Source organism: Myzus persicae, unplaced genomic scaffold (assembly GCF_001856785.1).
Source record: "Myzus persicae strain clone G006 unplaced genomic scaffold, MPER_G0061.0, whole genome shotgun sequence".
Lineage (NCBI taxonomy): Eukaryota > Metazoa > Arthropoda > Insecta > Hemiptera > Aphididae > Myzus > Myzus persicae.
In genome coordinates this window covers 270,632-295,107 of record NW_019100658.1, presented here as the reverse complement: position 1 = coordinate 295,107, position 24,476 = coordinate 270,632, and the positions used below count along the sequence as shown (strand labels likewise).

Genomic DNA, 24,476 nt, shown 5'->3' with positions numbered 1-24,476 from the left:
TCATATTATGATAAATAATTGCAACTTTTTTTGATTTCATATTCTGAAGAAAATTATTTTTCTGTAATCGGTGATGTATAAATATGGAGTAGTTGCTTAAAAAAACATAACAATTTACACATTGATAATAATTGTCATTGTTCTATTAATCCAAAAGTAAAGCTTATACATAATTAAACACCACCGTTTAAGAATCATAATTTTCACTTGAATATTTTGCTTCATAATTTAAACATTTTAAAAGTACAAGTAATAAAATATACTAAATAATATACTAACTTTAGTATTAAATTACTAAAGGTTTCATAACAATTTCTGGCTAATTTTTTAATGTTATATTGTATATTTGTAAATGTCAATAGACAAATTAATACGATACTGAATATTACGTTATCTAGTAAGTAAATATATAAATTATAATTGTACAGTATGCAGTTATCAAAAACAAATACCTACTAACATGGATACCATTTCATGATTCTATGATTCTATTCATATTTATTGACAAATTTATTTCTTCGAATATTAATATTTGTACTTTTTTCTAATAATAAATGATCACAATTTAAAATTTATAAATAAACACACCTGAACTAATTTTAATGGTTTTTAGAAGCCCCCGAAACAGTTATTATATTATGTTAGTACACTTTTGTTAGTAGGTAGGTAGTTTCGTAAAAAATTACTTTATTGTGGAATTGTATTCATTAATCATACCTACCTAACAGATTTTTCTATAAAAAAACCTTATCTGGTTTATAAATTACGTTTAAACAAAATGTCTACATGTCATATTATGCAGATTATCTATCACACTCTATTCTAGGCGCCGACCATCTATATCAAATTACACAAAAATGTTATACATAAAACAAAACAAACAAATCAACTAAAACCAGCAAGTCATTTTGACTACTCCCGAAGAGTCTAGTGGAGTTTCCATGGTGCTCTGTTGTCTTGTGAATTTTGATCTGCCACCGCCACTCCCTGTCGCAAATGCCGTCGTTTCTGTCGTTGGAGACATTTCCAGTTTTTCAGTTAGGTCTTCGTACGAACTCGAATGTTCTGAAGGTCTTTAATAAACATTATATTTCATTTTCAATGACAATCGATGTAATATACTCTATATACACGCTTTACGGAGAAAAGTGAAAAATTGGAATTTGGAATGGTTGACAATTATGGTCATATTTTTGCTGTTACCACAATAACAACTAAAATCATTGATATACTTAATACCTGTTCGTTGGAATTATCGAATTTTAGTAAAAATATAAAACGACGAATGAACTAATTTATAAACCTATTATAATAGGACACATTTTTTATTTTTAATGCCTACAATTATTATCAAACTTGTTGTTTCAAAAATAATATTTATGATGGAAAAAACATCGTCTCTGTGTCAAATAATTTTTAGGAGTAGGTATAATAGGCGTAGGTAATTATTATTGAGTTAATAGGAATATTCTGAAATGTTCGAGCTTTATATCTGCTAGCTGCCACTATCCTGAAGTTGTGTTTAAAATAAAAAAATAATAAAAGGATAGGGATAGGATATGGGTTGCAATACAATTGTAGCTGATAAAAATGTACCTTTTGGGAACACAGGTTATACAATCCGCCATAGTCCAGTTCTTCCCGAATTCTTCTCCCTCTTCGACCGACTGCGGTAACTTATAATGCAATGTCTCGGGAAGACGGAGACCTGTGATTCCACCAATCACTGATAGTATGCCCATTATCAACAGCGGCAAAACTAAATTTTCACGTCCCTGCAGTTGAACAATTTACGAATTAATTACATAAAATTATTTTATTGTTTAACAAAAATGAAACGTCTCTAAATCTAAATAACAATAGTAATTTAATATTAATTTGTATATTTATTTTTATTAAGAGGATAAAATAATATGACAAAGTGCATTGATGATAAGCAAATTCGTAGTACAGCAAAACAATATATAGTCACTTGAATCAAGTGTCCAGGGACATTAACTTCAGATAGGATAATTTATTTACAGTAAAAATGTATTTCAACAACCAGATGAACATAACCGTACTTTGTTGTTCTAAATAAAAATCGTGATGTTAAATCATTTAATTTAAAGTAAAAAAAAAAAACCGTTTGAGAACTATTTCTTCAATTATCAGTCACCAGAATATATTTTATTCGCAAAGTTTCCCAAGAGACAAATGCAGTGTAAATCCTTCCTATATACCTATAATAATAATTTGACTTGTTTCGTACACATTTATAGATAAGTATAATATGTATTTTTGATTCATGACTGTATAAAAGAATTATTTGTTTTTTTTAAATTTTTTTCAGGCGTTTGCTTGATGGAATGTAATTCACAAGTTTCAATTAGTTTTCAATTTTTCAATTACCTCTGAAACTGATTGGAAATTATATCAAAGTAAATATTGAAAAATCTGTGATAAAAAGTACAAAACATAAATGGTAAAGAATATATTTATAGAGAAAGTATTTTAAAATATTTGAATGGTAAACCAAATACTATAAAAAAAATTCTTCACTTGTCAGTTAAATAAGTTGTTAAAAAAACGTTTATTTTGAGGTTCACTTATATTTTGTTTTTCTGTTACGTTGTTGTGCTTATTTTTCTTATGAGTGAAATAATTTAAATTTACAATACTACTATTGTTTATTTTTTATGAGCCATGTCACGTTTCAATATAGGTTTTTGACCTCTCTTCGTTATTGCTGTAGTTGTTTATTATTTTTCTTTAAATCAATGAAGCCAATTTAAAAAAAAAAAAAAAGAATAATAAACTAACATTTCATTAATGTTTATCAAATACCATATTAAAAATAGGTACAACTCGAATGAAGTGTCGAAATTTTATTTTGAAAATTGACGCTCGTCGTTCTGGCACACATATTAAAGTTAGACAGTGTACGTTGTATAGTTGAAGAAATATAAATCGTCGTGTTGTGATTTATATTACTTAGAACATCTAAATGCACGTATATCGTATAACATAATATGTAGCTAATTTGATTCAAACCGGATACAAATTGTCGATTTGTTATATCATATTAAATTTAATACCTTCCCTTGCAAATATTCGGTCAATGACAATACAATAAATTGCTCAACATATTTTGTGTTTTATAGAATGAAAACAATATTAATAAAAGTAAGTATAATTCTAACTTATTCCATATCCAGTACTTGAATTGGAAGGGGTGGGAAGGGTTAGCAGAGTACTTTATCTAATTATATTCTATAATCAATCAGTAAGAATATAATTAAATCTTCTGGTACGAAAATTGTTTATATGATGCAATGCATCCCCCTTATATTTTTTTACCAATTTAAGCACTGACTATAACAGATCTTTAAATGTGGTACCGACATTTTAAAAGTTTATTCTCAAACCATAAACAAAATTGAAGAAAAATATAAAACCAGGACAGTATAAAGTGGTTTGTAATCAATTACGTAATTATTCATAATAACATTCGCATAAAATATTTTTAAATTATTTTAAAGATCTTGAAATACATGCTCGTGCATTACCAAATAAGTAAATTAAACTGCATCTAATAAATTATCAACTTAATAATGGAACATTTGTGTAGTTTGTACCTACTTTGTTATTCCTATAAAATGGAACGAGAATAGTTAATAATAATTACGTTGTCCCCCATAATTTATATTGTAAATGGAAAATTAATTATTTAAGAATTGTTGTAAAATGTTAACTTAGAAATTATTCATCATTATTGTACCACTTTTCATTTATATAAAATAAAGTACCTATCTTTAGTGCATTTTCGAGTCTTTTTTAATATTTTTATTTTCAATTTGAGTCTTATCATCGTTAAATGTTTTACATAATCTAATCAAAATTGTACCTATACATTTCATTACTGTTGTTGTTTTTTATATTGCTTGTACAACTTTGCTGGTATTGTTACTTAAAGTAACATTAGGTACCTACATATTATATAAAGTTGTATTGTATTACCCTACTCTAGTAACTGAACATGAAATAAAAGCCGAGCTTTTATCGGATTTATTTTAAGTATATCTACAAACTGGTTCGAGTAAAATATGAAAACGAAATAAATTCTAAATTATATCAAACCAATTATCAGTGATTATAGACATTTTTTTTTACAATGCTGTACAATAAATTATCCCTATATTTGATTTTTAAATAGAGTTGTTATCGAGTACAACCGTTATACTCCACTAGGTAGTACACTCTGTAACCTATCATCTATGTAATAGTGAATAAATATTATATTGGTAAAAAGACTTAGATAATAGATATACTTACCAAATAGTTAATAAATGGTATTAATACCAAACCAAGACCAGCGATGTACGCAGATGTTCCAATACCAATGCCACGCAATTGTGTCGGATAGAGTTCGCCGGCAAACGGATAGATTATTAAAAACGAAGCCGATATCGTGAACTTGGAAAACAAAAACAAAACCAAAGTAGTGATCACGGCATCTGAAATTAAATTCGTTCGGTTCAGCAAGACGACAGGTGAGAAACGAATAATTCAAACACGTCTTTAGTGTCCGAGCAGTACATTATTACACCAAACAGAATCATAATATTTTATTGCATAATATACACACGTAATTTATAAACTGCACACTTCTTAAATGTTTCAATAGGTAGTTCATAAGCTTTCATTAGAGATGCTTTGTCTAGTAAAATTAAGTTTATCGATAAGACGATGACTTACAGTAATATTAAATCAGAATGGGGGTGAATTCAGATATGCAGTGCACTCTAGTAAACAAAGAAGGTGGCAACCGTAATAGCAATTCTCGATACTGTGTCGCATTGTTTTAACGTTTCGAAGCCAAAAACTGTAGATAGCGATTTTATTTTAATTTAAAGAAATTCAGAAACTCAAAGATACTCGGATAAACGAATACACACAACAGGAACAACAAAAATAAGATTCATTTAATTTTATTGACGCGTTGTTTACGTAAGAACATTTAATAATACCTACAGTCACAGCTAATGGCAGTGGTCAATTTAATTTTGAAGTAAACGAAAAACTTAATAAAAAATAAATTTTTAATAACGGTAGTCTTTCGTATAAATGGATAAGTTATGGATCGTATCCGGTCCAGGCTTCAGAAATAACGTTATACAATTTTAGAATTTTTTCGTTATACTTGGTCTTTAACACAGGGATATTATTTAAGTTGTTTGATACGTCTACCAAATTAATAACAGACAAAAATAAAATATTAGTTGGTCAAATATGAAAATATGTTGCAGAACATCAACACATATAATAAGTTGCTCGCTTGAGTCGAGTTGCAGATTACTAATATTGTAAAAAACATACAAATTGTACAGAAAAGGTGTGCTTTAAATTTGAATTGATCAACTGCCTTGTATGAAAAATCACAATATCGCATTAATATTATTCGTGATATTTTAACATTGAAGTCACTATAGACTTTACGAACACGTTTTTGTTTAGGTTTCAAATACATACAAAATATTTAAAACATTAAAACAAATTTCAACCAAATACTAATATAATGAAGATAAAAATAAAAATATAAAACATCCATTTAAATGACGGAATAAATACTCAGTGAATAAACTTTTTCGTAGGAAGCAAACATTTTTGTCAGAGATTACCTACCTAGATTTTAAAATTGAAATGCTTTTATGGGTTTACGTCTTATGGCTCGATAGACCAATATTAATCCTGCTTTAAAATATTTTTAATATGAAACTCTTTAAATCTATATGTTATTCTCATATTAGAAGGTTGCACGTCTTACTGTAGTGGTTATTTCAACTTAGTTGACACAGTTTTTTCTAAGTGGAGTGATGAATGTATTGAATTTACAATTATGTAAGTTTTATTTTATTTTTGTGTCTGTCATCACTCACCTTAAGGTGTAGTAAAAATTCTTGGATTTTCAATTTTGAGAATGGATTTAGTAGCATATTGGATCTATAGTAACTAATTGATTATTTAGGAATTATTTATAAAATGTTTTTTATTAGTGGATCCTTTTTAAGGTCGATTTTTACAGTATCACTCCTTCATTATGTAATTGTTTTAATGGTATAATTTGTTTAATAATATTATGGCATGTGCCAAAAAAATAACAATTATATCAAATACTAATATTATATTTTTTAATAAAAATGATATTCATTCAATTTAAAAAATACTTTCAACATTTACCAAGAGTTCTTAAAATAACAAACAACCGGACTTTTAAATTTAAATGTTAATGAGATTAATGGGATTGCATTTTAAATTATTACAGATACACTTAATATTTGGCTTATTGAATAAAAGTTGAGTTCTCATGTCTTTTGCGGTATTTCATTTTTGCCGATATATAAGATGAGAACCAAGTTTAATAATTACGATTACGTCTTAATTATTAATCGTACGCTATCGACCACCAATATTATATTGCTAGAGATCAAAAGTCAATTATACCGATAAAATATTAAAACTAACTATTATATGAGAGGTGAGTGAGTCGACATAAGATTAAAAATAATTAAAATGTAAATATATCTTTATTTAGATTATTATGTAAAAAGTAATTTATATTCAAAGATTTATTTGTGAAAGACAAGTTGTATTTTTGTTTATGCTGTTCATATAGGTCTACCAGGTCATAAGACATACACCAAATATCCATCATTTACCAGACATGAAATAATATTTTTTAAATGTTGGTCCTTTTATAAGTATTTACATTGGTATTTATAAGTATTTTCAACGTTTAACTTTTTATTTTTTTTCGATTTATGTAAGTTTAATACAATCTTTGTTTTCTGGTAAAAATGTTGTCGAAATTCGCTGAAATCGCGATAATTGCAAAGTATTTTTTAGTTTAAAGTTTAAAATCTAGTCATTTTAAATACTAACATAAAATTTTAAATATTCTTTTGATTTTAAAATGTAATACAAAAGTCCATATACGTTTTTCTTATAAGAAAATTACAAAAAAAATGTATGATCGTTGAAGTTTAAATTTTGATAAAATTGGATATTCACAAAATAACAATTTTTCATCAAACAAAATTATTTTTTGTTGTAGTTAATTCAAAAAGTATAAACCATAGAAACTTGAATTATTCAAAGTATTATTTTCCATAGTCAATGTTTTTAAATCTCAATACATTTGTCTCAATTTAAACAATTTATAGGCATTTCAAATTTTCGAATTTTTTTAAATTTTTGTTTTAGTTTTGATAGACATATTTAAACTTGATCAAGAGGTTTACAAATTACGTACAGGATTTCATAAAAAGTGTCCTTTAAAAAATGTTTAATACTTAGGCCCAATTTTTTCATTAGAATTAACTTTTAGTTTGATTAAGTCATGAAAATGTGCAAATTATTTTGTAAAGATTTATAAAACGTTTAATTTTATATCTTTAAGGCTTAAAAATTAAATATAATGTTTCTCGTAATATTTAATGCTGAAATCAAAAAAATCTAAAAATAATACATTTGCATTATTTTTTTATATACGATTTAAGATCGCATTTGTACTTAGTTAGAAATTCAAACAAAGAATAATAATTTTAGTCGTAAGAGAAAACACGTGTAAAAACACTTTTTAATAGTCACGAAAACGCGTTTTGTTCTTTGAAATGCTGAATATGAAAACGTGTTCTCTAGTTTCCTATTTGTATACGCATTTAACATACCACAGTTCCAAAGTCAAGAAAATATTCTCAACATTTATAGTAAATAGATGCACTAGTGTAGAAGTTGTGTCGAGGGTTGAAACTCTCCAAATCAGCTCAAAAACAGTTTATGGAAAAAAACAAGTGTGCACCTACGTCATAATATCACCACACTTTTATTTCCTTGCAGTTTACCTGGGGGCAAGGTGACGGTAACGATGCAACTGATGCCGCTCAACGTCATCGCCAGGCACAGTGGCCACCGTCGACCCCACCGGTCCATGAGCAGCCAACACACCAGGCAGCTAGGTACTTCCACGACGGACGACAGCAGAAAGCTCAAGTATTGATTTTGACCCAACGATGGACCGTAATAGCTCAGTCCAATATACACCATGTCGTTGGCGAACCTGAAACGAAGAAGAAAAAACGTTGTCCCTGGTCTTTTATAGTAAATTTCACTCCGGGTGGACCAATTTTATTGCACGCACCAGTTAAACGTTATCAGAATGGTCTTCAACCGCATGTTCGGCGTCCGGCACAGAGCCAACACTCCAGGTCCTTCTTTCAGACGTTTTTCTTCACTCAGAGTTCGTTGCATCATCATTTTTTGCTAAAGACAAAAAATATTCACTCAAAGACTATTACTTTTTTTAGAACAACATAGCAGTAATTATGGCCAATTTTTAAAACAATAAATCATACCCGATACCGAAGAGAAAGCGTTAATGTCAAAGCACAAGTGAAAAAGTATATAGGTAGCTTAGTTTGGAAATTAGCGTTGAGAGTTTGTTTTACATTCACTGTAATCAGCTTTATAACGATATTATATGGGCGAAAACGTATATTTTTTATTCGTATATTTTTATGATATCATAGCTACTAAAGTAATTTATTTCACCATTAGCAATATAGAAGGTTGAATTAATTTTTGCTGAAAACAATGAATTTAAAAATGTCATTGTATGAATAAAATAAATTAATATATACAATGTACATTATATACTTTAAAAGTTACGAGTGCCACGAATAATGTTTTTAAATAACAACAAAATAGCTAAAATTGTTATTATTCGTTCCATCTAATTTCGTTCAGTTGTGAACTTAAAATATCTATAAAAAAAACTGTGATTTTATATTTTTTATATTTTTCTTTTTAATGGCAATTTCGTTTTAAATTTTCTATCCTAAGCTACAAAAATTGAACATTTCATAAAATTGTAACTATAAAATAGTCTACAAATGTTGGTGTTTTTGATGAATTTTGTGAAATTGCTTATAAAATTTAATCGCGCTTGTGCGTGTCTTCAATATTATTAAACACCTGTTATAACAACTTACGAGGAATCTTGTATTAAATGTTCTCACTTTTGACCACGCAATAACATTTTCATTGACATTTATAGATAAACCGAAAAAAAATAAAAATTTCAAATGTAAAAAGAAATTTTATTTTTGAAGACATTTTTAAACATCTACGATCATTCATTTTTGAGTTAGGTATGTAGATCTAAAAAAAATTTTTTGCGTATAATTTCCCATTTTTATTTCAATTTATTTTTGTTTTCCCGACGCTTTTGAAAACATTTTCTACTTAAAACTCACGCAAGTATAGGTACCAAGTACCAACTATAACCAATTTTTCCAGATTAATTATTATTATTCGTTAATTTCAGTGAAAGGTGTCTGATGAATAGTCTGTGTGATTTCACTTCTGATTCACTTTTATTCTTTTTTATAATAATTTAAAATCAGTTGATTGTCAAAAAATCAATAAATTTAACAATATTACGCTCATAAGAAGTAGTTGTTCCTCAACGCAGTAATGTAGCTCTATTGCCTACACGGTACGCCGTGTGACATTTTAGTTTTTTATACACAATAATAATTGTAGGCATCCGACAAAACATAGTAACTGCATCGGGGTATTGCCACAATTTGTTTCAATATTAGACTATTGCGAATAATTATTGAAAATTTTAAAAGTAATGTTTTAATTTGTTGATTCCTAAAATTTCTGAATGGATGTTGATTGAAAAAAATATTTGTTAATCTTTTTATTTTAATTGAAAAATTTTAAGTTAGCTTCTCAAAATTGGATCATGAGAAAGGCGGACATGCTGTTATATTGTATTTTACAGGTGACATAATAAACTATTTATGAAATACTTTGTTTTAAACTGTCAATTCTTATCTATAAAAACTGAAAACTGTATACAATACTTGAACCATATAAAATAATTTGCAAATTTTAAACTTTGAATGCTTATACTATTAAAAAAATCTAACTTATGTATCTTTAATATTTTAAACTGTTATAATAACTATTCTTATGAGAAGTCTTGTTTTGAAATTTCAAGCATATTTACCCAACGAAAAACATGTAATTGTCAATTATGAACATTTATTAATAACGTTTTTGAATTACTACAAAATAAGAAAATCATTCAAAGATAATGATGAATTTTCAAATAGATATTTTTTAGACAAAACTCACATATTAAAGTAATTTATTGGATAAATTTTACGAACATTATTACATATGTATTGATATCATACGTTAAAATTTTGTGAAATGAAAATTAATTTAGAATATTTAACTCAGATATCGAATATTTTGCATTTCACTCGTATCAAATAAGAAACAATTAGGTTTTAGAAAAAATAATGTTTGTATTTATTTTGTATATGGTAGTGTGCTACTATTTTTCTGTTTACACTAACATAGTACCATAATAACATTGTAACATTGTACATCTCTATAATGATCAAAGATCGCAAATATTTTTGTCTTTTAACCATGCAATATGATTAAAGAAAACAGACGGCGTAAATTTCCGTACCTTCAGCTTCTGTTTAAACGAATCTGGAAGCACGGTCCCGTTGATCCTGGCCAAGGTTTCGAGTATCTTCAACGCCTCTTCGATCCGGCCTTTGGCCAGTAACCATCTTGGCGATTCCGGCAGGAACCTATTTAACGCGAAATAAAATTTATTGTGTGTTTGTGTACAATATTGTCAGGTCATGCAATAACGAATACAGGACACGCTCATTCTTTACTAAGTTCTACAGTGTTCTGTGTTCGACCATGATCTCAGTGGCATCGAACTCGTGTATCACCGTGAAGCGATCGTTTTTAAATTTAGACACGACCGGAATGTTGCTGGAGGTGGTAGAGTTTGGCACCACTGATCACGATAATGAATATTTTAACTTGCCACCAGTATATGAAGTACAGTGTGAATGGGGTGGAGGTCACCAACGCCAAGTAAACCCAATTTCGTACGTAGTACGTAACGCCGGACAACAATACCAGGCCGAGTGTGTAGAACATACACGTCATCACGGTAATGAACGACCTGTAGTTTGGTCCGACCAGTTCCAGAGCTAGGAGAAAACATTTGATTATCAGTATTTAATATTATAATATCATTAGCAATTTTATATTGGCTATCGAAATTATCGATTTCTTAAAATGACAATTCTTGTATTGTTTTTATACCTGTTATGTAAATTATTGTCCGAGGTAATAATAATTTTGTTTGGGTACTATAACAACACAATTATGTATTAGGTACTCTACGTTGAGATTATTCAAATAACTTGCAGAAAGTCTGTATTCATTGATTGTAGTTGGGGAGAAAGGAGGCAATTTAACCTTTAAAATCATTATGAACGGTTAAGGTTGAAATGCACTTGTTTATGCCGATTTACGTCCGGGACAGTAGAATCTACCTATTGATAGAATTGAAATCGTGGCCTTAATAAATATATAATGTTTTTCTCATCATTCCCGAAAACCACACACAATGTGTGTACCTCATTTCCATGTTTTTCATTATAAAATGTATAATTCTGATAAAGAGATAAATGAAATTACGGGCACGTTAATTTTTAATGATTTGTAAATGATTTAACCAGCTAAAACATGCGGAACGTGAACCTTTTCAGAGTGGTCTGCAAGAAATATCTCAAAACATTTTAAAGTAAAAATAAATGATGATTCAACAAAAAATCAAAATATTTATCTTTGTAATACCTACTGAGTATGGAATACAGTTACCTATATTAAAATATTTATAACCAATAGGCGTTTTCTCCTTACACCTCTGACGTATAAATATATGGCCCACTGGTAATTTATGTTCGAGATCACTGATTTAAAGGTACCTAAATAAAATAATCACACAAAAACTGAAGAAAATGTAAAATATTATAATTCACTCTCAAGTCTAAACAAAGGTTTATTTATTTTAATCATATCACACATAATTAATATCTTTAGGAAAAATTGTCGACAAAATACAAGATTTAATGATAGCCGTCAATAATTGTGGGCCCTTTTATGTTTGTTTCTAAATTTGTTATGTTACAGGTACTAAATCGATTGACACGCAAAAAATGCCAAAATGCAAAATTATCAACTAAATGACTATATTATACTATTTATAAGTTCTATGAAATGATGGAATCGAATGCAATTCTATTATTGCCTTATTTGAAGCAGAGTCCAATTATTAGAACATTTTAATTTACAAAACAAACATACTTAAATGTTTGAAGATAAAAATTCACAGCAATAAAACAATAGCTAAATGATTGCAATACCTACCTGGCTACCTGTCTACCTACAAGTATTTTTTTTATGTTATTGAACTGTGGATTATTTTATTATTAAATTGTTTGTAAGACTTTTAACACTCTACTTGTTTAACTAGGTACCGTATATTTAATTAGTAAGCAGTCATGAATAAAATATAGTTATACTAAAAATAAAAATAAACTAATTCAAATAATGTAGATTTTCTTCTTATTTCAAGCAAACTCAAGATAAAACAATTTGCATTTCTGTTGCTAAAAATTCTGATATTTTAACTAATGGACTGTGGACTAGTTTGAAGTTAAATCATTAATTTGTATTGAATAGGTAACATTACTCTTTACTATTCATAAAAAATATAAAACTAAAATGGGTGGGTAGAAGAAAATATCAACTCGGGTGGTCGTATCTTACATTGAGGACATTGACACATTGACACACCGTGGCGTTTTCGTATGTATGGTTGTATAACGCACATAATAAATTATTATTATAATATATATTTTATTGTTTTTATTAAAATCAATTTCATAAACATAAAAAATATGACAAAAAAGCATAATTGTAAAAAAACAAACGCGATTGAAATAAATATTATAATATTGGCTCGACCACAACATTTTGTGAAATGCGTTTTGTCCTTCCTAGTTCCTGTAGCAATGTCGGTATGAGTACAAACAGTTTATTTATTTTTTTTAATACCCGACCCTGACATCATGTAGTGATTCAAATCTTCAGAAAATTTCGTTTTAAATTATGAGTTATGACTAACTAAAAACACTTTCATATCATTCAATCATTGCAGTGGCACGACAATGTAGTATACAGTTATATTAGTATATCATAACGTGAAATCATTTCATTGGTTTATATTAAAATCACAGAATATAGATTTTCGAGTATAACAACCTCATAGAAATTATAAATATAAATACAATTATTCACTACTATGTACTGATTTTTGAACTCAAGCAGTCATCGAAGAGTGAAATTCAATATTTTAACAACGGTATAATAAATACAATATAAGAATAATGACTTCTACACAGGGTCGTTTAGTTAGCACTTAAATTATTTAGTTAAATTATTATTTATCATATCCAAACAATAATTTATTCATTTGAAAATGACGTTTAATTTAATACGTAATACAAAATGTATTGAACTTGATGCATATCACTCCACTGTACTGGATAACCTACTAGTGAGCTACTGCAATAAATGATGTACAATTTTAATTCAATGATATAAAATCATTGTATACGAAAAACGATTCTGAGCGACGACGGTCTGTCAGTCTATAATATTACGTCTTAGTAATTTAGAATATTTGATGATATTATTGTGATTAAAGTAATTTATTTTAATAGTGAGTATTAGTACTACGCATTTGATTAAATTCATTTTTGCCAAAAAAAAAAATACATCTGAAAAGTTATTGCAAGTATAAAATATAATAATATACTTTAAAAATTTCAAGTATCCACGAATACAATTCTTAATTTACAGCAATATTATGACATAAATCATTATTTTTGGTTATTTAATATGTAATTTCGTCCACATTTGAACATAAAAAAACAAAGAAAAAAAAACAGTGTTCATATATTTTTTGATTTTTTTGATTACAGAATAACCTACTTGCGTGGAACTTTGTTTTACATTTACAAATCTTACTTATAAAAGTAGAAAATTTTAAAATGTTTAACTATACAATTATTATACCTATGTACATTTTAAATGATATGAATTTTGTCAAAATAAGAACTTTAAATGCTTATAAAAAAAAATCGTGATAATATATTTTTATTATTTTTCAACTGATATTATAAATATATATCAGGAGCCTTATATTAGATTATCTAGGTTTTTGACCCAACTAGTAACATTTTATTGACAATTATAGAAAAAAAAACTTGAAAAACATGAAAATGTTCTTACAAAGCTCCAAACGAGACAAAATATTTTGAAAATTATATCAAGTATATGAATTGATAATATAAGTATGGTGTAAATTTCAATTATCTGCAGTTATTTGTTTTTGAATTACAATAAAATAAGAAAATCTCTAAATTATAACAATTTTTGTTTTTAAAATTTAGTGTTTCATACTTACATATAATAAATGGGATTTGATAAACTGCCGGTATAGTCAAACCTACGATTACTCTGGAAATGGCCCACCACCAGAAATTCATTGCGCAAGCTGTTAACAAGCTACCGACAATTAATGTAGCCAAACACAAAAAATACGACTTTCTCCTTCCGATTCTATAAATTTTTTAAAATAATACATATCAATTGTAATAACTCATAATAATATCAATACAATAATAAGACTTTTAGAATTTTTGGATTTTCACTCACCTGTCATTTAAGACACCGAAAAAGTACACTCCAATAGGTCCTCCTAAATTTAGGGCTGCTAGTCCAACAGTCGGGTATATGTCATGTTCGCAGACCAAATCAAACTGATTAATAACACATCATAATAATGAAAAATTATTATTAAAAAATTATCAAATACCCTTAAAAAAAAAATAGTATGCACAAAGTGCATCCTAACAAAGTAAATTGCCTGTTTTATACGCCTGGAATACGTATCATATTTAGTTAGTAACTAATATATTCTTCAAACATAATATTGTATGTTACATACTACGTTCTTCACTTAAAAACAATATAATATTAAATTTGTTATAATTTTTGATATTAAATTCCGATTTTAATGTATATTATTTGTTTTGATACCGAATAATATTATATTCCTTCGTGTACTAGTGGAAATGTTTTCCAAATATCATATTAAGTACTCTCTATAATATTATGTATATTTCATCAAATATTAATATGAAGGTATAGATGTAATACAAATTCAATTTACTTTTCGGACCAAGAAATTAATTTTACATGTTCATTGTTCATGTTGTGACAATATTATGCATTTATGCATATATCTAAAATTATTTTAATCAACCATAACACATAATTATGACAATTAGATACCACAACTCACAAGGTTACATTTATTTAAATGTTTAGATAATATTATTCGTTCGGCTCCATTACTAAACATAGTTTATTTTGGCTATCGAAATGTTTGAAAGTTTAAGTGGTTTTCCGGGAAATTTTCAAACGAGAAATTGATCTCAATAAATTAATGTGAATTTGAATTATTTTGTGTACCTATATATTATTATTTGGACTTAAATCAGATTAGTGCAGTTATAAATACTTGATGTCTTGACTTCATGGCCTATGATCATTATAGTTAAAAACAAATTCAATTTGCATTTCAAACGTTTTTTTACAAAGCCACAAAAACCATTAGGTACCTAACAAAAAAAAATATTCCGAACATCGCTTTTGACCCAGCCCGACCTAGTATCGATTTTAACTTTAACCCTAAGTTTTCCTTAATAATTTTCTGTTGCAAAAAATTAATATATATATATATATAAAACTTGTATATACACTGCTACAAATTTTGTATGACCAAACGTCTTTCAGACGATGTTATTTACCACCACATTCGTAGACGTGATAATGAACACACGTCACACTATAACCATTTAATTGAATTTGATCAAATGTTCCATAATATATGATACGACTGAACGCCGTATAAGAAATATGCAATACAACTGTAGCAATCAAGTTAGTTCATAGTATTTTCATATTGGATGTAAAACGTAAAATGTAATTTTAAAGTTAACATTTTTATTTCGTATTAGCCCAAAAAAAAATGTACCTATGTAATATTAGAATGCCGGTGATTCATTTAACGCAGTACACTCATTATTCAAAATGTATTAATATTTTTGAAAATATTTTTTTTTATAGTTCAATTCATAGCAAACAAACTTTTTTATTAAAAAGTTATATTTTAGAATATCTTTTATTCTTATAATTGTGTAAGCATTTTACTGTTTTGAAGTACAACATATAGTTCTAACATTTTATCTACGAAAGCAGAATAATTTTCTGAGTATTTATATAAAAATTGAATTTAGGTTCAGAAATTGAGAGATAAAAGTAGGTATTTAAAGTTTTGATGACCAGAGTAGCGGATTAGCATTTTGCGAGGTAATTGCGTACTACTAAACTCAGGTCATCCAAACTTTCAATACCATTATAGCTCACAAGCTACTTGTCCTAAATTCGATTTTTAAGTATCAAAATCTGAGAAAAATATTCTGCTTCGGAATATTAAATTAAAACTGAGTGTTGTAATTCAAAAAAAAAGTAAAAAACTCAAAAAAAATTTAAGGATAAAAGATATAAAAAAATTATGTATGTATATTTTTTTGTAATGTTGTTTTTGAACTACACGAAACCATTTAGATTTTTTTTTTTTTGAATCAACATTTATACTTTTGGAAATAATGAGGGTTCATCAACGATAAAAGATAGGTATAGTCGCGGTTGTAAGTTTACCGATTAATAGTTTTCCCTATTCCCCCACGGTATATTATGCTGGACGTTTTCAATGTCGAAAATGTATTATAATACGTTACATTTAACATTTTTCAACTTAAAGTCGATCCGATCTCATAATACATATTATTATTATCCTGGACTTAAAAAATAATACATATGTAGGGTACACGGGATAGCGCATCGACTGCATTTTATGTCGACCACCCCCTCTTACAAAGTTCTAGACACGCCACTGAAATGTGGTACGATGTGTTGTACATTATACGTCACATACATGTTTACCCGCGTACATCGTATACGATAGGTGTATCGGGATGAGTAAACAATATATTATAATCGCATGTGCTTTAATCGTAATGTTACGTGTCGAGCAGCGTTAACACACTCAGAGACGGCAATAATATATTACACAGGTATAGGTAGATACTCGAGAAAGCGTAATAGTGCGGCCCGGTCGACGACGGTATTTTTTTTTTCCTCCGTATATTATTATATTATATTTTACGCCGGCACGTACCTACCTCGCTAACCATATATAATACACCATATTATAGTAATATCATTATCGTTATCATCATACTATACCGTACCTCTATACTTACGTCGAATTGCCCGTGTAATACGCATATAGGTACCTGCGGCAAAAGTGAATACAAATTGTACACACGCATGACATTAAAATAATATGTTATTACGCGCTCTATCGGATGACAAATTACAGCGTGCGGCCGTCGATATTATATTATTATGCTTCACTTCGTTAACCTTCCGGATTACGTATACGTATATAATATATTATGATATTATGTGTGTGCCATCAATGAATCCCAGACCGACGCTGCTACGTTGTTACACGCCTCTCACTCGGCATCGCGCATATAATATTAATGTCGTCGTTGTGTATACCTACCCATGTATGATGTATAATACCAGTCGTGTGTCATTACCATTTTTCAAACCGCACCTCGGCCCGGCGGTTTTCCGTGAGTTTTCGACTGGCGTCGGTGACGGAAAACTATAATAGTAGATACGCCGCAGTATTATAATAATATATCGTTATCAAAATATATATGTATAGGTTTATTAAAATTTTATACCACGTAGGAACCCTACCATCACTGGTTGGCCTCCCTCCTCATATCATTCACAGTTAAAAATTATCAAATTTACTTATTGTCACATTGTAACACAGATTGTGAACATTCTTTATAAGAAATAAAAGGTGTATTAAAATCGATACATATAATATAGGATATCGAGCGGCCCTCAACCGGAATGCCAGTCCGGAACCCAAATCGGAGGTGTAATATATCATAAAATAATAATAAATCAGTTACCTATACAAACATAATATAATATAATTCTTACTTCGATTTATACACAGCTGCAGTATATTAATAATTATTTGTCGATCCTAAAAATTACCTTTATACTATCCACCTGCTTCTTCTCGAGCATCGGATACCATCGTCATACGTCTGGACATACATCTTCGGTCAATATATATTGGGAAAAATCAATGTGCCTGGTAAGATATGTGCCGAGCAAAATATATACAAATCGGATATACTTTGACTTCCGGACCATGCGTTTTCGCTTAATTCTGCACGACAGTTAACTCATTAAAGAATATTATAGGTTATTTTATGATAAACATCGATTTTTAACCGATCCTATTCCTTTTTCCTCCTACTCATGCAAATTAAATTCTCTGAACACCAATTCGGAGAACGAGAGAAAAAACGTTTTCAAGTTCTTTTTTTTCCGTTGCATTGTATTTTGTGCACGTAATGGGTTTATTTTCGTCACATTTTTTTTTAAATTTTCTTTACAATAAATTTACTATAGTTACATAAATGAATGCACTGGAATAATTGAATGATTTATATTCTGAATTTTCTCATGTTCTGCAAACGAAACGACGATATGTGTTTTCACTTTAGTTAGCAGGTAAAATAAACTGAAATCTTTGATATAAATATGTAACACTTAATGTATAAATCGCAAATCGTCCTTTAGAAAAAATACATTCCATAAAAATGTTGAATAAGTAGAACCAATCGTCTATATTTAATGAATATTTCGTATAGAATAGTTAAGACATTGGAGTTATTTTACCATGTGTTTAACTTTAAACTTGTTTCAAATCGTATGTTTTAAGCATTTTACATAATTTTAATAATAATATAAAACTATTTAAAGAAAAAACGTTTATCAAAATAATCTCTAAGAATCCAATGTCCATGCTACAGTTGCATTAACATAAAATGATAATATATGCCACAGATTCTATTGAACCAATAATAGATTTTGTGTTACTTAATAAATAAATAATACTTGATAAACCAAAATATTTTTGAGTTTATTTAATAAAATAAACCGAAAGAAAATATAGGGGATTTTGGTGATCAGTTTTAGTAAAGCGTTAACGACATTTAAAAATGTTTTATTATAGACGATGGTCGAATCACAATAATTATTTCCGTTGATGATTTCTATAATCACAAAAAAGTTTTCGTGAACTTTTATGTCCGCTTTAAAGAATTATTATTTTTCAACCTCGACGATTAATCGCATTTCTTTTAAATCCCTATATAATCGTACATTCAACTACCTACGATACTTCTATGATATAATTTATATATTGATTTGGACGATTACAGAGATACATAACCGATAATATTTCAAGAATTAAAAATACAAAACTCATTGACTGCTACTAGGGGTGCAGTAATACACAATTCAAGCGCACAATTGCTAAAATAATAATAGCCGTTCAATGAATATTTTTTAGAATTTTTTTTTTTTTGTAATCGTATAGTTTGACGTACATCATAATACCATATTATTATTCATAGTATATCCGCTCTCCACGGTTATATAGGTAGTGTTAATAACGCGTATTGGTACGATTGGCACAGCCGCATCGTGCCGACTAATTTCACGGTGCACTTTGTCACCGTAATCGTTTCTGAGCGAGAAAGCCAATTAATTCTTACTAGTAGTTACTACTTCCATTCAAATGGCACCGACAATAATAACAATACTAATATATAATACGATATTATATACTATATACGGGTAATTATTTCATCGGGCAGAATTAGCTAATAAACCGCCTCGATGTTTTCAATTGACTAATTGAACTTCTATGATAATCGGTAAAAGGGCTACTGTATAATACTATTATGTAACGATGTATCGAGAACACACACACAAAAAAAAAAAATAATAATAATACCTATAACACTGCGGTCTTATACAATCGAATCTATACGTGCGTGAGTATAAACTGCGGTGGATAATATTGTGTTTTTAATTAATTAATAATTGCATTTTTAAACCACAGTTTCCGATATATTATCCGAATATCAAATATTATGGTTTTACGATGCACACATTTTTTTACGACCACACAATTTCTCTGCACTAGCCTAAAGATTTTATTGGTATTTACTGTGAACACTTTAAATTTAACACCGAATAAAAAATGACAGCATTTAGTTTTTTACAAAACATTTTTTAAAGCAACACACATCACTAATTATTCATATAACTATATTATGTTCGAGTCTCCATCCGTATAAATATCGTCTTAACTAAAGTTGAATTATATAATATTATCATAATAGGTCCATTTTTTATTCATCGACTTAATGCAATAGTACCTAATGTACATTAGAAAATTAGAAACAGTCAACAATCTTAAATGTCGTGTTTTAAGGTTCATATTATTGTTATTCAAATTGTTTCAGTTAACGTGCACTTAGTTTTGGCACCTACCTAAATGAAATTATTAACTTTAAAAAATGCTAAACGCATGAAACGGTTACACTCACATCGATTACAATTGAAGACTGTACGAAACTCGTATCGTATTCCCAACTGTTACATTTCTCCAATGGCCAACTTTCATTGACCAACTGTTCCAAATTTCCCTGCACTTCGGAAGATATTAAGACTTCTGTCCAATTAACTGCATATCGCATACATCCATTTTTTACTTGAGTGACGTTGCTCTGTAATGAAAGTATGTGCAAGTTTACAACGAGATAAACAAAAACCACTGCTGCACACCTATTGTTCGAGCAGAACACGAAAAATACTACACAGTCACAATACAATATTACACTCATCTCCGCCAGACGTACGAGTTTGCCAAATCGAATAATTATTGGTTTATCATTAAACTAAAAATTAATAGTTGGAGAACTACTCAATATTTCGTCACATAATGTGATATCCATCAAACACACAAAAATGATTACAGGACAAATATTAAGAAACGCGAAGAAGTTATAGGTACACTTCTTTCAAAAATCAGACAATAGATTTGGTTAGCAATTAGAATTTAGAAAAAGCATAGTCGTTTTATAGTCATTCATGTTTGAGGCTCAAGCTGTGATCAAACTATGTGCTTATGTGTTTTCTCTGAATGTTAACGCAATATAATTATAATTACGTTATTTTGAATCATTACATTTAATAATATAAATATTAAAACACAATAAACAAACTGAATAAAAATAATAATATAATGGCAGTGAAAATTATAAAAAAAACTAATGGCATATGAAGCCAAAGTTGCATTTCGATCAATAAAAACAAATAAACAGTTTAATAGTACAAGAAATAATTGTATAATTCTTCACTACTTTATTTTTTGTAACACTGCAGGATAATTCCATTTTATATTGTAATCCCACACCAAATTGCACCCATTGTATTTCATTTTAGAAATTTAAATTAATGTTCTTTTATTATATTTATTTATTTTCAATAGAAAAAAACATTTTTAAAAAATTTCGGAAATCCGCACCTTACCCAAAATTACTGCAAAAATTGTTGTACCTACAGTGTATATGTATTTCGCATAATATGTTTTTGAAAATTAATTATCAATCATTAATAATCTAAATAAAATATTTCGACAATGTTCGTTTTGTACTATTCATTCGAATCCACGGTATCCATAATATTTTGTTTTTAAACATCGACGATATTGGTAGGTACCTACCTAAATAATATCTATAGGTAATGAGGAGTTCTGAGAATATAAGAGCTTTATAATTGCACAATTATTATAATAACATTGTGTCCGGCGTCTGATTCAAACTATTGGCTTTACTTGTTCATAAATTCGTTTTCTCTGTTCCGCAGTGAAGTTATGCAGCTGCGGTTCCGAACACCAATGAGGGGGAACGTCGGACATGAACAGTTGGTTGAACGCTCCGAAGCCGCACGGTATACATGCGGGCAGACAGACGAGCCACAACAATAACTTTTGATAGCGACCAAACTCTCCGATGATTGGCAAGACTTCGTCCAAGTCCACTTCATTCTAGAACACAAATCGACATGAACATCAATTCGTATCATGAACACAATATCATATTAGATGCATTTCTGTAGAAATAGTCTAAAAATCAATTCCATAGAACATAATTTACTATAAAACATTTTAATATCGCATTTCTTTTCGGCTAATAAAAATACTTGTGGAAATGTTTTCAATTTTAAATGCAAAAGCCAAAAATGTAGGTGTATTAAGGCATATCTGTATATGATATTTGTATGATCGCGTCACGACATTGGCGAGTGCGTCATAATTTCGTATTCAATTGAGATGGGGCTATATATATCACATTCTACAAAAAAAAAACTCTGTCATTATTCAACTAACCAGAACTTTTATGGTAAAAAAATATTTATGAATTCTCACAGAAAAAAAACTTTATAACCATGTAATCATCATTGTTATAAGTCGCCAAGTCGGTACATATATAAAATATATTATAGTAAAATGCATTACATTTTACCATAATTCTATCTTGAAATTTGATGCAAATGAAATATTGTAATACAAATATAAAGACTATCACTTATAATTACAATTGGTATTAAAATTCTAGGCAAACGAAAGTCTCAAACTGTACAGGAAACTGGTCGTAATTTATAAATAAATCTTCTAATAATTCTAAATTAAATATCAAGTATTATTAATTACGATTATTTTTTATTATCGTTTATTCAATATTCTATTGAAATCCTGAAAATTATTTGGTTCTATAGTTTTTTGCAGTATACCTACATTTATGTAAAATATATGGACATTGGACACCTATGTTATTTTAAATATTTTACCGAATTGTTCTCATAATAAAAAATTATATGGTACTTTTAAATACTTTTCTTATAATAATCCAAAACATTTTTCCTAAAACAAATATGTTTAATTTAAAACCAATAACTTCATTGTGGATGTGATTAATACCAAACTATAATAATTACTTTAAATCGATAACTACCATGTTAATTAAAACAGTTTTGTCCTCATTAATAATAATTGTAGGGATTTTACTTAAATGGAACAGAGAATGGGCTATTCACATGTAGATTTTTGGCACGCAACTCCAAATTCAATGGAATTTAGGCCAAAAACAAGTCGCTAAACAAATTTAAATGTTTAAAAAAACACATGTTTTTTTTCAACACCATTAACAATATTGTGTGTATATTACAATGTAAGATGTATACCTATTTGTTTAAAACAAAATCAATTCTTAATTCACCATCAATAAACCCTAAATGAAATATCGTTTACATTTTTTTTCTTATCATGAGTTGTTTAAACTAGTAAATAACGTAAACATAATATTTCATGAAATACAATGATTTTTTTTAAAGAATGAAAAAAATTCGAGATCACCGTACGATTTATACGACGAGTTATCGTTACATTAAATATAATACATAAACAATGATTGATTCATAACTAGTACAAACTAATAGATTTATTTATAACTAAACAAATGTATGGCTATATCTGTAGGAATAAACTCCATATAATTTACTTACTCTTTTTACATAATAAAATTAAAAAATAAAAATAAAAACAATGAGGTAGCTTTTGGTATAAACATAAAAGAACATAATAACAAACTATTACGGTTGTATATTATACAGCATAATATAATATAATTTACAACTTTACAACGAGCTATAAAAAAAAAACTCAAACCGCAATGTTTATATAAGTCAAAACAATTTTGATTAATTGTCAGCATGTGTATCGAGTTTACAGATATTAACAGAATACATTTTAAGAATATGGCGAAGAAAATTTTAATGAATGTGTATATAAATTTGCCTATACTATTCGCCGTTCGTATTCCCTAATCGCACGTATATCGAAAATATTATTATTTATGTACAATTTAATCAACGACTCTATAATATTGAAATGTTCGAGAGATATAATTTTTATTTCTGTTTTACTTACAATTTTCTTTTTTTTTTCTGAATCACTGTTATCCATGACGAACACCACAACGGACTACGACGTCGAACGACATATCATAATTAAATTAATTCTATTTAGCTTACATTGATTTTTTGTTTTGTTTTTTTTTTTAATTTTATCCGAAGACCTTCAACTATCACCAGTGCGTTATGCACATGCATACATACATACATACATACATACATTCATACATACATACATACATACATACATATATACATACATACATAGTACATACATATATACATACACATACATATATACATACACACATACGTACATACACATACACGATACACACATAAAACTAAATGAGTGAATGAAATGACCGTAAATAGGAAATCTACAGGACAAACAAAGGAATAATATATCGATCGTATATGTATAACCATTTTATCAGTTTAATAATGGAGCACAGCAATAACTATAAAAAAATCCATCACCG

At 28.2% G+C, this 24,476-nt stretch overlaps 1 protein-coding gene across 1 annotated transcript; it reads right to left on the bottom strand.

Annotated features, from left to right (window-relative positions):
• Nucleotides 1-708: 708 nt before the first annotated feature.
• Nucleotides 709-24,095, bottom strand: LOC111039551 (carcinine transporter). The gene is made up of 12 exons (XM_022323109.1): nucleotides 24,011-24,095; nucleotides 21,857-22,069; nucleotides 20,568-20,747; nucleotides 14,656-14,759; nucleotides 14,405-14,559; nucleotides 10,907-11,075; nucleotides 10,532-10,658; nucleotides 8,180-8,301; nucleotides 7,884-8,098; nucleotides 4,315-4,496; nucleotides 1,597-1,775; nucleotides 709-1,073 (listed from the first exon to the last, which is right to left on the bottom strand). The coding sequence occupies exons 1-12, from the start codon at nucleotides 24,044-24,046 to the stop codon at nucleotides 890-892; spliced, it is 1,866 nt and encodes a 621-aa protein (XP_022178801.1). The 5' UTR covers nucleotides 24,047-24,095; the 3' UTR covers nucleotides 709-889.
• Between the last annotated feature and the right edge of the window lie 381 nt (nucleotides 24,096-24,476).